General features: G+C 37.6%; 2 protein-coding genes across 2 annotated transcripts in view; both read left to right on the top strand.

Moving 5' to 3' along the window:
- Positions 1-2,842, top strand: part of dhdh.1 (dihydrodiol dehydrogenase, tandem duplicate 1) — a 6,366-nt gene extending 3,524 nt beyond the window's left edge. The window contains exons 6-7 of the mRNA XM_084124178.1: positions 1,697-1,847; positions 2,574-2,842. Coding sequence (XP_083980304.1) covers positions 1,697-1,847; positions 2,574-2,683 — 261 coding nt within the window. The 3' untranslated portion in view covers positions 2,684-2,842. The remainder of the gene's footprint in view (positions 1-1,696; positions 1,848-2,573) is intronic.
- An 886-nt stretch (positions 2,843-3,728) lies between these two features.
- dhdh.2 (dihydrodiol dehydrogenase, tandem duplicate 2) lies at positions 3,729-15,140 on the top strand. Its single transcript, XM_084124179.1, has 7 exons — positions 3,729-3,881; positions 4,465-4,576; positions 6,861-7,024; positions 9,949-10,201; positions 12,666-12,790; positions 13,886-14,036; positions 14,927-15,140. The coding sequence occupies exons 1-7, from the start codon at positions 3,792-3,794 to the stop codon at positions 15,034-15,036; spliced, it is 1,005 nt and encodes a 334-aa protein (XP_083980305.1). The 5' UTR covers positions 3,729-3,791; the 3' UTR covers positions 15,037-15,140.
- Positions 15,141-15,860: the final 720 nt, after the last annotated feature.

Consider the following 15,860-nt stretch of genomic DNA (forward strand, 5'->3'; position numbering starts at 1 on the left):
TAATAATGTGCGCCTATAGTCGGGTCCACAATGCACGTATACACTCTGCTTATTAAACACTCTCTGCTTATTACAAGCACAGTGGCACAGCAGCACACAAACATGCCAAATATGTAAAATAAAAGGATTACAATGTAAAAGATGAATATGTGTACATAAAGATATGGTGAATCTGGCTTGTCCCGTACATGGTCTGCTTGAGCTTCAACCTCACACACAAACACACACACACACAGCTTTAACCTTGTGCACGAGCAGATCCGTTTCCTCACTAGAGAAGCATTCAGTTTTCCGTTGCATTCAGCATGCAAATTCCTCCGTGTAAATAGCGAATCCACTATGGCTCGAGCGCAACTGGCTTTTAAAGGGAATGGGAGATGAGTCTCTGATTGGTTTATTGCACGTTACGCCCAAAACACACCCATTACTCATTAAGAGAACAGAGACAAAACACACCCATTACTCATGAGAACAGAGACAAAACACACCCATTACTCATTAAGAGAACAGAGACAAAACACACTCATTACTCATTAAGAGAACAGAGACAAAACACACTCATTACTCATTAAGAGAATAGGGACAACCCTTTTAGACCATGCGCCGGGAGCACCGACCATTTTTCCCGTCGTTACACTAGCAAAAGTGGATTCGGACGCCCTAAGTGCACTTGCTCCGTGCGTTTCAGACCATGCGCTTAGACCTTTAAAATAGGGCCCAGTGTCTGACTTGTCAGAGAAAAGACCGTACAGTGTTTGTGCTCCACATGAAAGATTCCTCCAACATGCAACCATCTACAATTTATATAATTTCCTTTCTGGAAGCATGCAAACTATCCAGTAACAGATCAGCCAATACAAATGTTTATATTGTGCTTTTTTGTTGTTGCTTAAAGGGATACTCCACTTTTTTTGGAAATAGGCTCATTTTACAACTCCCCCAGAGTTAAACAGTTACCATTACAGTTTTACCGTTTTCGAATCCATTCAGCCGAACTCCGGGTCTGGCGGTACCACTTTTAGCATAGCTTAGCATAGTTCATTGAATCGGACAGGACCATTAGCATCTCTCTCTCAAAAAAATGACCAAAGAGTTTCGATATTTTTCCTATTTAAAACTTGACTCTTCTGTAGTTACATCGTGTACTAAGACCGACGGAAAATGAAAAGTTGCGATTTTCTAGGCTGATACGGCTAGGAACTATACTCTCATTCCTGCGTAATAATCAAGAAACTTTGCTGCCGTACCATGAGTCCAGCAGGCGTAATGATATGACTTTTCATTTTCCGTCGGTCTTAGTACACGATGTAACTACAGAAGAGTCAAGTTTTAAATAGGAAAAATATCGAAACTCTTTGGTCATTTTTTTGAGAGAGATGCTAATGGTCCTGTCCGATTCAATGATCTATGCTAAGCTATGCTAAAAGTGGTACCGCCAGACCCGGAGATCGGCTGAATGGATTAGAAAACGGTAAAACTCAACTGTTTAACTCTGGGGGAGTTGGAAAATGAGCCTATTTCCAAAAAAAGTGGAGTATCCCTTTAATCCGAATAATGTGTGCAGCATCATGTCGTCCTGTTCTCAAGCTGACAAGGGTCAAGGGTCGCCCGAAGTGTACCTGTGAAATATGCCCTTGGTGTTGCTTGAGTCGTGATCTTCTGTTTGAGCCACAGTAATACTAAACCTGTGCGCTAGGTGGCGAATCCCATGCACTGCCCAACCACTCTAGAAGTGAACGGGATGAAGACCGAGTTCCCTCTCCCTGAGCCCGCGTTGCCTCTGAACTTCGAGAACAGCACCGGACTGAGATACGAGGCAGAGGAAGTGAGACGCTGCCTCCTGAAAGGTAACACACACTTAAACACAAGATGTGATGTAGAGGAGAGCGGGGCACAACCTCACGCTTTTCGACTTTCTCAGTTTGTGTAAACCTACTTAGGGTTCAGAGTATTTATTATTTCCCTTATTAATTTCACATGTCTAGTACAATTATGTGGTTTTGTTTCATTAATACGGTGTTTACATTTTTCTTGATTTACTCTGAAAGAATGGAAGTGAAATGTGACAACATGCCCCATAGGTGGGGTTCATTGTAACAGAACCGGAACAACTGGGATTTAAACCCTGCGAGTGTCTTCTACTGTTAGATCAGCATTAAAGAACTAAATAATATCAGATTTTTCAAATTTTAAATAAACACCAAAACCAGAGATGAAAAATTAGCATAAGTAAGAAATTTACTTTTGCTATGGTTAAATACATATTCAGTGATATCCTCCATCACTGAACATTCCTATCCTTATTTCTTTTGATTATTTTAATTACTTCTATGTAAAGCACTTTGAATTACCAATGTGTGTCAAATGTGCTATATAAATAAACTTGCCTTGCCTTCCAAAGATTTCTACATTTTGGCACTATTTTTTCTGTATATAGCCTAGTGCTAGTAAATATTAGTGTCGTCATGCTGGTGTGTGGAAGCATTTAACTAACCCACCCTGCGTTAGTTTGTGCCTCTCATGAGTTGTGTGTGTCATGCATCTGTCCTGAGAGACTCTCATCTGTGTTTCAGGACTGAAGGAGAGCATTAAAATGTCCCTGACAGACTCTGAGCTTCTAACTGGGATCATGGACGAGGCCCGGAGGCAGGTGGGCGTGGTTTATGAGCAGGACAGCCAATGACTGCCCTCCATTCATTGGTTAATCTGAGGCCTGATTGGACGGTGCTACCCAGGAAAAGATTACGTTTGAACATTTGTGTAATAAACAGTCATGTGTGTGTGTGTGTGTGTGTAGTAGTGGAGAAAATTGTGCACAATAAACATGACACTAACTGTGGAATCTGTGGAATTTTTTCTTTAGTTCACCATGATAGTCAAACGAGTGATGCTGAAGGTGAATTTTAGTTTGTTCAAAATATTGTATATCACAAATATAAAGCATGGATATATTTTTGTGTCTCTGGAATATAATTTGGGTCTGAAAGGGTTAAGATATCATGGGCAACAGTGTATAATAAAAATCGTTGTATATTGTGAACTGGTTCATGTGAACTCATGAACTCATTTCACTTTTCACATGAACTGGTTCACATAAAACTAAAATATAGTGGGCAATAAACAGTACACACTGCTCAATTCTGAAATAAAGAGTTTGTCACCATCTGCTGGTTCTTACAGTAGTGACTGGAGAAACGAAGCTTTTCGAAACTGAATCAATTGAACCGATTCGTTCACAAAATGATTCACTGATTCGAAGCTCAACGCCACACGCTCGTGACGCTGCTGGACAAAACAGTGTGAATGCAAGGAAAACTCATCCAGAAGATGCATAAAACACCTTTTACAAACCAATTGCAAATGTTTTATTGACAGTGTGGTATATTCAATACAATTAACTAATCATCTAATACCATTAAATATGAGGTGACTGCATAATATGTGTTATTTTGTTAAATTGTAGGGCTTGTTTTATGGTGAGTTTGGTTAGTCACGCCAACAAGAGACTATTAACTAAAACTCTAAAACACAAATGTGTCAAAAAATGTCGACACATCTATAAAATGTAAAAAAGATAATCGCCCCCTAGCGGCGAACAATAGACATTTCGAAACAGTTATGACGTAACGCCCACGTGACTTTAGTAGTGTGACACGCGCTCCGAGTCACTGATTCGAAACAAATGTTTAGCAAATCTTTCTAAGCTTCTCGAAGCGTGTTTCGAAAGCGCCCATCTAACACACACACACACACACACACACACACACACACACACACAGAGAGAGGCCATCATGTCGATCAGGTGGGGAATCTGCAGCGCTGGGAAAATCAGTCATGACTTTACAGTGGCACTGAAGACTCTCCCGCCAGAACAACACCAGGTACAGACACACACACCTGAGAAACTGCTGAATAACTTCATTCAGCTCAGTGTCAAACTACAGGATAAACATACACACACACACACACACTGCATGAAGGCGTTAACCGAGTTAAAAACTGACACTGACATGCATTGAGTCTCATCTATAAGACACTTTTAATGATGCATTCCACAAACTTCTATATGAATTAGAATTGCTGAGTAAACAAACCTCACATCTGAATCCGGGAACTTTCCTGTGCAGCGGAGAAACAGCGACACCGGGAACTGATACACTGTTGCATATAATATAATGTTTAATTATGCACAAACATAGATACATTGTTGCATGTAATATATAATATAATGTTTAATTATGCACAAACATAGATACATTGTTGCATGTAATATATAATATAATGTTTAATTATGCACAAGAATAGATGCATTGTTTCATGTAATATATAGCGTTTAATTATGCACTACAATAATAAGAAATTGTAAAGTAAAATCTAAAATAATGTACATAAATCATGAAATCTGGTATTATTTATTATAATTGTAAGAATTATTTTAAAATGACATTTTATTGCTGAATACAGGTGGTGGCTGTTGGTGCACGTGACCTGACGCGTGCGCAGGAGTTTGCGCAGAAGCACGGCATCCCACGCGCATACGGCAGCTATGAAGAGCTGGCCAAAGATCCGGAGATCGGTGAGACAATATACTGATCTCAGAACAGCATCAGTGCAAAACTACCATCAGAATCTGTTCTCCCTTCACATAGTCAAAATCATCTCAAGGTTGAAAATATCTAGCTTCTATTTTCTTTAAAAAAATTATACTCACTATAGTACTGCAAAATATATGTATTTATTTTAATAAACATTATAAATGTAATCAGTTATTATCTTAACACACTAAAAAATAAATTATTTATTTTGGTAAGATTACTTTAATCGTCCCTTTTAAGGGAAATTTGTTTTGGGCATTACATTTGAAGCTGTGTAACAAGATAAACACATCAGTAACAATCACACTGTCATGCCCTTCACATTAGAATTCAGTATTATCAATATGGTAGTAGTAGTATTATGGTAGTAACAGTATAGTAATAGTATTAACAGTATGGTAGTAGTAGTAGTAGTAGTAGTAGTAGTAGTAGTAGTAGTATGGTAGTACTAAGAGTAGTGAGAGTGTAGAGATGATGTTCCAGATGTGTAGTGTGTAGAGATGATGTTCCAGATGTGTAGTGTGTAGAGATGATGTTCCAGATGTGTAGTGAGTGTATAGATGCAGATGTGTAGTGAGTGTATAGATGCTGATGTGTTCCAGATGTGCAGTGAGTGTATAGATGCTGATGTGTTCCAGATGTGTAGTGAGTGTATAGATGCTGATGTGTTCCAGATGTGCAGTGAGTGTATAGATGCTGATGTGTTCCAGATGTGTAGTGAGTGTAGAGATGCAGATGTGTTCCAGATGTGCAGTGAGTGTATAGATGCTGATGTGCAGTAAGTGTATAGATGCTGATGTGTTCCAGATGTGTAGTGAGTGTAGAGATGCAGATGTGTAGTGAGTGTAGAGATGATGTTCCAGATGTGCAGTGAGTGTATAGATGCTGATGTGTTCCAGATGTGTAGTGAGTGTATAGATGCTGATGTGTTCCAGATGTGTAGTGAGTGTATAGATGCAGATGTGTAGTGAGTGTAGAGATGCAGATGTGTTCCAGATGTGTAGTGAGTGTAGAGATGCAGATGTGCAGTAAGTGTATAGATGCTGATGTGTTCCAGATGTGTAGTGAGTGTAGAGATGCAGATGTGTAGTGAGTGTAGAGATGCTGATGTGTTCCAGATGTGTAGTGAGTGTATAGATGCTGATGTGTTCCAGATGTGTAGTGAGTGTATAGATGCTGATGTGTTCCAGATGTGCAGTGAGTGTATAGATGCTGATGTGTAGTGAGTGTAGAGATGCAGATGTGTTCCAGATGTGCAGTGAGTATATAGATGCAGATGTGTAGTGAGTGTAGAGATGCAGATGTGTTCCAGATGTGCAGTGAGTGTAGAGATGCAGATGTGTAGTGAGTGTATAGATGCAGATGTGTAGTGAGTGTAGAGATGCAGATGTGTTCCAGATGTGTAGTGAGTGTATAGATGCTGATGTGTAGTGAGTGTAGAGATGCAGATGTGTAGTGAGTGTAGAGATGCAGATGTGTAGTGAGTGTAGAGATGCAGATGTGTAGTGAGTGTAGAGATGCAGATGTGTAGTGAGTGTAGAGATGCTGATGTGTAATGAGTGTAGAGATGCAGATGTGTAGTGAGTGTAGAGATGCAGATGTGTAGTGAGTGTAGAGATGCAGATGTGTTCCAGATGTGTAGTGAGTGTATAGATGCTGATGTGTAGTGAGTGTAGAGATGCTGATGTGTAATGAGTGTAGAGATGCAGATGTGTAGTGAGTGTAGAGATGCAGATGTGTAGTGAGTGTAGAGATGCAGATGTGTAGTGAGTGTAGAGATGCTGATGTGTTCCAGATGTGTAGTGAGTGTAGTCATTGCAGATGTGTAGTGAGTGTATAGATGCAGATGTGTAGTGAGTGTATAGATGCAGATGTGTAGTGAGTGTATAGATGCAGATGTGTAGTGAGTGTATAGATGCTGATGTGTAGTGAGTGTAGAGATGCAGATGTGCAGTGAGTGTAGAGATGCAGATGTGTTTCAGATGTGTAGTGAGTGTAGAGATGCAGATGTGTAATGAGTGTAGAGATGCAGATGTGTAGTGAGTGTAGAGATGCAGATGTGTTCCAGATGTGCAGTGAGTGTATAGATGCAGATGTGTAGTGAGTGTAGAGATGCAGATGTGTAGTGAGTGTAGAGATGCAGATGTGTTCCAGATGTGCAGTGAGTGTATAGATGCAGATGTGTAGTGAGTGTATAGATGCAGATGTGCAGTGAGTGTAGAGATGCAGATGTGTAGTGAGTGTATAATTGCTGATGTGTTCCAGATGTGGTGTATGTGGGCACGATCCACCCTCATCATCTGTCGGTGGGCGTTCTCTTCATGAACTCTAAGAAGAACGTCCTGTGTGAGAAACCGCTGGCCATGAACCTGAAGGAAGTTCGGGAACTGATCGCCACAGCGAAGAAGAACGACGTCTTCCTCATGGAGGTGAGCAGAGGTTCAGGTGTTAGGCTTTGTTCAAATTACAGAGAGGTTTTAAGAGGAAAAACATAATAATATGTATGAGAATATTTTTATGAAATTTAATACAGTGTGAAGACTCTCCCCCTTTAATTGATCAGTATAACTAAGTTTGTGGAGACTGATTGGTTTAAGCATGATCACTTGTGTTGTGATTGATTTTACATAGTCATAATATTATATTTACAGACCACGAATTATGTCAGAGATTTGAATTGTATTATTAATGTATTATTATTATTTATTTATTTTTATTTAAGGATATTATGTGTCCGTTATCCTAAAGTTTATTTACCTATTTTGTATTTATTTATTTATTTATTTATTACTATTATTGTTATTGTTATATACAGTGGTGGTCAAAATTGATGGCACCCCTGATAAATATGATAAAAAATGGTTGTAAAAAATAAATCTGCATTGTTTATCCTTTTGATCTTTCATTCAAAAAATTCACAAAAATCTAACCTTTCATTGAAGTAAAAGAATTGAAAGTGTGGGGTAAATCACATTATAAAATAAATGTTCTTCTCCAAAACACGCTGGCCATAATTATTGGCTCCCTGTTATTAAATACTTTTTGCAATCTCCTTTTGCCAAGATAACTGCTCTGAGTCTTCTCCTATAATGCCTGATGAGTTTGGAGAATAACTGACCAGAGATCAGCGACCATTCCTCCATACAGAATCTCTCCAGATCCTTCAGATTCCCAGATCCATGTTGGTTCTTCTCTTCAGTTCAGCCACTCATCAGGTCAGGGAACTGGGACGCTCATGGCAGAAGCTTCATTTTGTGCTCAGTTACCCATTTTTGTGTTGATTTTGATGTCTGTTTTGGACCGTTGTCCTGATGGAAGATCCAACCACGGCCCATTATAAGATTTCTAGCAGAGGCCGTCAGGTTTTGATTTTTTATCTGTTTGTATTTGCTAGAATCCATAATACCATGTATCTGAACAAGATGTCCAGGACCTCCAGCAGAAAAATAGGCCCACAACATTAAAGATCCAGCAGTGTATTTAACCGTAGGCATGGGGGACTCTTCATCCCTGTGTGCACCACACACATCTGCTGGGTTTGCTGCCAAAAAGCCCTTTTTTTCGTTTTATCTGACCATAGAATCCGGTCCCTCTTGAAGATCCAGTCGTGTCTGACCACTGAATATGCTGGAGTTTACTTTTGGAGGAGCGAGGAGGATTTTTCTTGAAACCCTCCCAAACAACATGTGGTGATGTAGGAGTTGTTTGATTTTTCTTTTTAGGCTTTCTGACCCCCAAGACTCAACTAATCTCTGCAATTCTCCATCTGTGATCCTTGAAGAGTCTTTGGCCACTCAAACTTTCCTCCTCACCGTCCATTAAGATAATATAGACACACGTCCTCTTCCTGGCAGATTCGTAACATCTTTAGTTGATTATGACTTCTTAATTATTGCCCTGATGGTCAAAATGGGGATTTTCAATTCTTTAGATCTCTTACAGCCACTTTCTATTTTGTGAAGCTCAACAATCTTTTGCTGCACATCAGAACTATATTCTGTGGTTTTACTCATTGTGATGATTCAGGGAATTTGGCCTTTGTGCTTCCTCATATTTAAACTCCTGTGAAACAAGAAGTCATGGCTGGACACTTTCATGCTCCTAGTCACCCTGGTGTGCTAAAAAAGTAAATATTAATGGGAATATACTTCAGAAATATTTTTCTCATAAAAAATTCTAGGGGTGCCAACAATTATGGCCAGCGTGTTTTGGAGAAAAACATTTATTTTATAATGTGATTTACCCCCCAATTTCAATTCTGAAAGGTGAGATTTTTGCGAATTTTTTGAAGAAAAGATCAAAAGGATAAACAATGCAGATTTATTTTTTACAGCCATTTTTTATCATATTTATCAGAGGTGCCATCAATTTTGACCACCACTGTATTTGTAGCGTTATTTAGCATTATTGCAGAAAAAAGAAATAACTTTGTAATTGTTTGAAGCTTATTATTAATGATTTGGAAAAGTTTACAAATAAATATATTAAAAGAAAGTAATACAATGACTAAAGAAATTAAATTGCATTTTAACTTTATTAAACACATTTATTTAATGTTACTATTTTTATTTTAAAATATGTAATATATAAATATGAATTAATTATTAGGTATAAATAATAAATGATGATGATAATAAAAAATATGAATTAGTAATATGCCTGGAGCTCGTCTTATTTTTCATCAGTGTGAACCAGATATAAAATTTCATTGGAATATTTGCAGGTGTATAAATGTAATATAACATATAAATAAATATTATGTATAAAAATAAATATTATATACTGACACCCATAAAAGCAGACACACATTAATAATAATTATTAATAACATTAATAAATAATTAAAATATGTATTTTATGTGTTGTTGTACTTGTTTTGTGTTTGCATTGCATTCTGTACTGTACTACAAACACAAAACATGTACAATAATTAAAACATAAAATACATGCTTTAATTATTTATTAATATTATTAATAATTATTATTAATGTGTGTCCGCTTGTATGGATGTCAGTACATAATATTTATTTATATATTATACTATATTTATACACCTGCAAATATTCCTATGAAATGTTATACCTGGTTCACACTGATGAACAATGAGACGAGCTCCAGGCATTTAGACACATATTCATTTAATTTAGTTTTTAAAATGTAATATTTAAATTGTTATTTATTACTAATTAATATTTTTTTATTATCATCATTTATTAGTTATAACTAATTAATTAATATTTATAGTATTAATTACTGTTACATTTTTTTTTTTTTTATAAAAAAATAGTAATAGTTTATGATCGTCGTTACTGTTAATGATCCCCTATGAGTAAAGGCTTGGTGTGTTCTGCAGGCGGTCTGGACCCGCTTCTTCCCGGCCTCGGCTGAGATCCGCCGGCTGCTGTCCCGGGACGAGGTGGGCGAGGTGAAGCTGGTGCGAGCAGATTTCGGCTGGCCTCTCATGCATGTGTCCCGGGCCGTGGAGAAGGATCTGGGAGGAGGAGCGCTGATCGACATCGGCATCTACTGTCTGCAGTTTGTGCTCATGGTGTTCAGCGGAGAGAAACCGGAGCGCGTACAAGCAACGGGATTCTGTCTGGACACTGGTACTGAACTCAAGATATTACAGGCCAAACTGATGATGATGATGATGATGATGATGATGATGATGATGATTAGATGCACTTTTATGATGGACAGATGCACTTTTATGATGGACAGATGCACTTTTATGATGGACAGATGCACTTTTATGATGGATAGATGCGCTTTTATGATGGACAGATGCACTTTTATGATGGATAGATGCACTTTTATGATGGATAGATGCGCTTTTATGATGGACAGATGCGCTTTTATGATGGACAGATGCACTTTTATGATGGATAGATGCGCTTTTATGATGGATAGATGCACTTTTATGATGGACAGATGCACTTTTATGATGGACAGATGCGCTTTTATGATGGACAGATGCACTTTTATGATGGATAGATGCGCTTTTATGATGGACAGATGCACTTTTATGATGGACAGATGCGCTTTTATGATGGACAGATGCACTTTTATGATGGACAGATGCACTTTTATGATGGACAGATGCACTTTTATGATGGACAGATGCGCTTTTATGATGGACAGATGCACTTTTATGATGGACAGATGCACTTTTATGATGGACAGATGCACTTTTATGATGGACAGATGCGCTTTTATGATGGACAGATGCACTTTTATGATGGATAGATGCGCTTTTATGATGGACAGATGCACTTTTATGATGGACAGATGCGCTTTTATGATGGACAGATGCACTTTTATGATGGACAGATGCACTTTTATGATGGACAGATGCGCTTTTATGATGGACAGATGCGCTTTTATGATGGACAGATGCACTTTTATGATGGACAGATGCACTTTTATGATGGATAGATGCGCTTTTATGATGGACAGATGCACTTTTATGATGGATAGATGCGCTTTTATGATGGACAGATGCACTTTTATGATGGACAGATGCGCTTTTATGATGGACAGATGCACTTTTATGATGGACAGATGCGCTTTTATGATGGACAGATGCACTTTTATGATGGACAGATGCACTTTTATGATGGACAGATGCACTTTTATGATGGACAGATGCGCTTTTATGATGGACAGATGCACTTTTATGATGGACAGATGCGCTTTTATGATGGACAGATGCACTTTTATGATGGATAGATGCGCTTTTATGATGGACAGATGCACTTTTATGATGGACAGATGCACTTTTATGATGGATAGATGCACTTTTATGATGGACAGATGCACTTTTATGATGGACAGATGCACTTTTATGATGGACAGATGCACTTTTATGATGGACAGATGCGCTTTTATGATGGACAGATGCACTTTTATGATGGACAGATGCGCTTTTATGATGGACAGATGCACTTTTATGATGGATAGATGCGCTTTTATGATGGACAGATGCACTTTTATGATGGACAGATGCGCTTTTATGATGGACAGATGCACTTTTATGATGGATAGATGCGCTTTTATGATGGACAGATGCACTTTTATGATGGACAGATGCACTTTTATGAAGGACAGATGCACTTTTATGATGGACAGATGCACTTTTATGATGGACAGATGCGCTTTTATGATGGAGAGATGCGCTTTTATGATGGACAGATGCACTTTTATGATGGACAGATGCGCTTTTATGATGGACGGATGCACTTTTATGATGGATGGATGCACTTTTATGATGGACGGATGCACTTTTATGATGGATAGATGCACTTTTATGATGGACAGATGCACTTTTATGATGGACAGATGCACTTTTATGATGGACAGATGCACTTTTATGAAGGACAGATGCACTTTTATGATGGATAGATGCACTTTTATGATGGAGAGATGCACTTTTATGAAGGACAGATGCACTTTTATGATGGATAGATGCACTTTTATGAAGGACAGATGCACTTTTATGATGGATAGATGCACTTTTATGATGGATAGATGCACTTTTATGAAGGACAGATGCACTTTTATGATGGATAGATGCACTTTTATGATGGACAGATGCACTTTTATGATGGACAGATGCACTTTTATGATGGACAGATGCACTTTTATGATGGACAGATGCACTTTTATGAAGGACAGATGCACTTTTATGATGGATAGATGCACTTTTATGATGGAGAGATGCACTTTTATGATGGACAGATGCACTTTTATGATGGATAGATGCACTTTTATGATGGACAGATGCACTTTTATGATGGACAGATGCACTTTTATGATGGATAGATGCACTTTTATGATGGATAGATGCACTTTTATGATGGAGAGATGCACTTTTATGATGGACGGATGCACTTTTATGATGGATAGATGCACTTTTATGATGGACAGATGCACTTTTATGATGGACAGATGCACTTTTATGAAGGACAGATGCACTTTTATGATGGATAGATGCACTTTTATGATGGAGAGATGCACTTTTATGATGGACAGATGCACTTTTATGATGGACAGATGCACTTTTATCCACAGGTGTAGATGAAGCGATGATCGTCACACTGATGTTCTCAGGACACAGAATGGCCGTCTGTACCTGCACGATCTCCACTGAGCTTCCGAACGAAGCCGTCATCGTCGGGACCAAAGGCACCATCAAGGTCTGTTCTCGTTCTGCTCATGTAGAACTGCTCTCAACTGAGATCCTGCAAATATTTGATCATATATTACTGTAACTGCTGTCATGTTCTGGCAAATGCAGCTTTTAAAGTCAAATTATTGTTGTACTGTTGAAACTAAATCACATACACCCAAACATCTGATGATCGTGATTCAGATTATTTACATTTACATTCATTCGGCAGATGCTTTTATTCAAAGTGACGTTGACTGAATCTGATGCAGTCTGCAGCGTACATTACTTTTTAATAATAATACTTTTTTAAATTTGTATAGAACCTTTCATGCATAAAATGAATATCAATGTGCTAAATAGGTCATAAAAACAATATTTAAAGCATTGAACAAAAAAAACAAAAACAACAACAAAAAAAAAATATATATATATACACACACACACACACACCTGTATTAACATAGTTGACAAGTATTAATACAATGACTAAAGAGACTTAAAATACATACAGTATATTTAATAAGGAAATGTATTATTTTTTTATTTAATAATATGTAATGTTTATTAATAAGGTAACAGTAAGGTTCCATTTGTTAATATTAGTTAACTACATTAATAAACATGAACTAACAATGAAAAACACTTTCAAAGCATTTATTAATGTTAATGTCAACATTTACTAATACATTATTACAATCAAAAATTGTTTATGTTAATATTATTTAACGGACCTGAGCTGACATGAACTAACCGTGAATAGTTATACTTGTGCTTAAGAAAGATTAATAAATACTGAAACAAATGTATTGCTTATTGTTAATTAATGCAATACCAACCATTAACTAACAGGACCTTATGGTAAAGTGTCGTGTAAAATGTATTTTTAAATGAACTTTACAAAGATATGTTTCCAAATGCTTGGAGCTTGTCTTGTTTATCATCATCAGTGTATAAATGTATGATTATTAAACCACACACAGATTTCTCAGTTTCAAGTGAAGAATGCAGGATTCCCTGGGAATCAAACCCAGTAGCTTTGGTTTATCAGTGGAACGACAGGAATGATCCGTCTGGGAGTTTTCCACTTTCACAGCTGCGTCTTCTGTGTTGTGTGGCTCAGATCCCGGCTCATATGTGGTGTCCGACGTCTCTGATGGTGAACGGTGTGGAGACTCCGTATCCGCTGCCTGACCCCGCTCTACCGCTGAACTTCATCAACAGCACAGGCATGCGCTACGAGGCAGAAGAGGTCCGGCACTGCCTGCTCAGAGGTCAGCACGGCATGATGGGACTAATGTGAATGTGAATTGCTGGATTAAAGGGATAGTTCACACAAAAATGAGAATTAGCCCTTGATTTACTCACCCTGAACTCATCCTAGGTGAATATGACATTCTTCTCTCAGACGAACACAATCAGAGTTATGTTAAAAAATGGCCTGGCTCACTTATGTCTTATGTCTGTTACATAAAGTTTTTAAATATGGATATTTTTCTTACACAAACTCACCGCTTCGCTTCAGAAGGCGTTTATTAACCAGCTGGAGCCTGTGGAGCACTTTATGATGGACAGATACACTTTTATGATGGACAGATGCACTTTTATGATGGACAGATGCACTTTTATGATGGATAGATGCACTTTTATGATGGACAGATACACTTTTATGATGGACAGATGCACTTTTATGATGGACAGATGCACTTTTATGATGGATAGATGCACTTTTATGATGGACAGATGCACTTTTATGATGGATAGATGCACTTTTATGATGGACAGATGCACTTTTATGATGGATAGATGCACTTTTATGATGGACAGATACACTTTTATGATGGACAGATGCACTTTTATGATGGACAGATGCACTTTTATGATGGATAGATGCACTATTATGATGGATAGATGCACTATTATGATGGATAGATGCACTATTATGATGGATAGATGCGCTTTTATGGACTTCAAAACAGAAACAGCCATTCACTGCCATTATAAAGTTTGGAAGAGCCAGGACATTTTTTAATATAACTGATTGTATTCGTCTGAAAGAAGAATGTCATATACACATAGGATGACTTGATGAGTAAATCATGAACTATCCGTTTAATGACCTTCAGCTCATAAAGTCATGGACTCTGATGATCATGTATTGCAGGTTTGAAGGAGAGTTCCCTCATGTCTCACGCAGACTCGGCTCTGCTGGTGGAGATCATGGATGAAGCCAGGAGACAGGTGGGCGTGGTCTACAGCCAGGACAGCCAATGAGCTGCCTCCGCCATCACTGCTCATTAAAATAGGTCAATAAAAGGTGTTGGGTGCTTTTTTTCATTGGTTCAACCACAAAATAAACTCAAACGTGTTTTACTGTAGATATGCGTGTCTTTCTGGTTGCACTTATCTGCATATGGTATTATAAGATGATTCAGTCAGATTTCTTGGTAACACTTTACAGTAAGGTTCATTAGTTAACTACATTAATTAGCATGAACTAATAATGAACTCCACTTATACAGCATTTATTAATCTTTATTGATGTTAATTTACTAATACTTAAAGGTATAGTGGAGGATCTTTCCGAATTTTAGATAAGACCCGCCCTCTCCACTTTTTGAATAAGTTTGATTGATTCACCAGAATGATTGACAATTAGGAGGACCAATAGTATAGGTGATCCACCCGGAAGTAAAAAATCCTCCGCTATACCTTGAAGATATTGTAAACATTAATGCACTGTGAACTAACTAACATTAACAAACAATGAATGACTATTTTTATTTAACTAATGTTAACAAAGATTAATAAATACTGTAAGAAATGTATTACTCATGGTTATTTCATGTTAGTTAATACATTAATGTACCTTATTGTAAAGTGTTACCGATCTCTCCACAATAAGCTAAAAACAGGCGACTTCCTCATGAGCAGAACTGTTTTATTTAGTATTGCACTTGTTTAATGAAACTATAAAGATTATACATCATTAAAATTGCATTTTCTCCACTTATTAATTTTCAGAGTTGGAGTTGTGGTGTTAATACAGCTCAGAGTTGTTTTTAAAGAACAATGTTTGTACTCGGCCACTAGATGTC

This window comes from Abramis brama (genome assembly GCF_963993115.1).
Source record: "Abramis brama genome assembly, chromosome: 9".
NCBI lineage: Eukaryota > Metazoa > Chordata > Actinopteri > Cypriniformes > Leuciscidae > Abramis > Abramis brama.

Coding starts and splice junctions, on each gene's coding strand:
- dhdh.2 (XM_084124179.1), top strand. CDS start 3,792: ATGTCGATCAGGTGGGGAATCTGCAGCGCTGGGAAAATCAGTCATGAC. Junction 4,577..6,860: donor GGCCAAAGATCCGGAGATCG/GTGAGACAATAT, acceptor GATGTGTTCCAG/ATGTGGTGTATGTGGGCACG. Junction 14,037..14,926: donor CCGGCACTGCCTGCTCAGAG/GTCAGCACGGCA, acceptor CATGTATTGCAG/GTTTGAAGGAGAGTTCCCTC.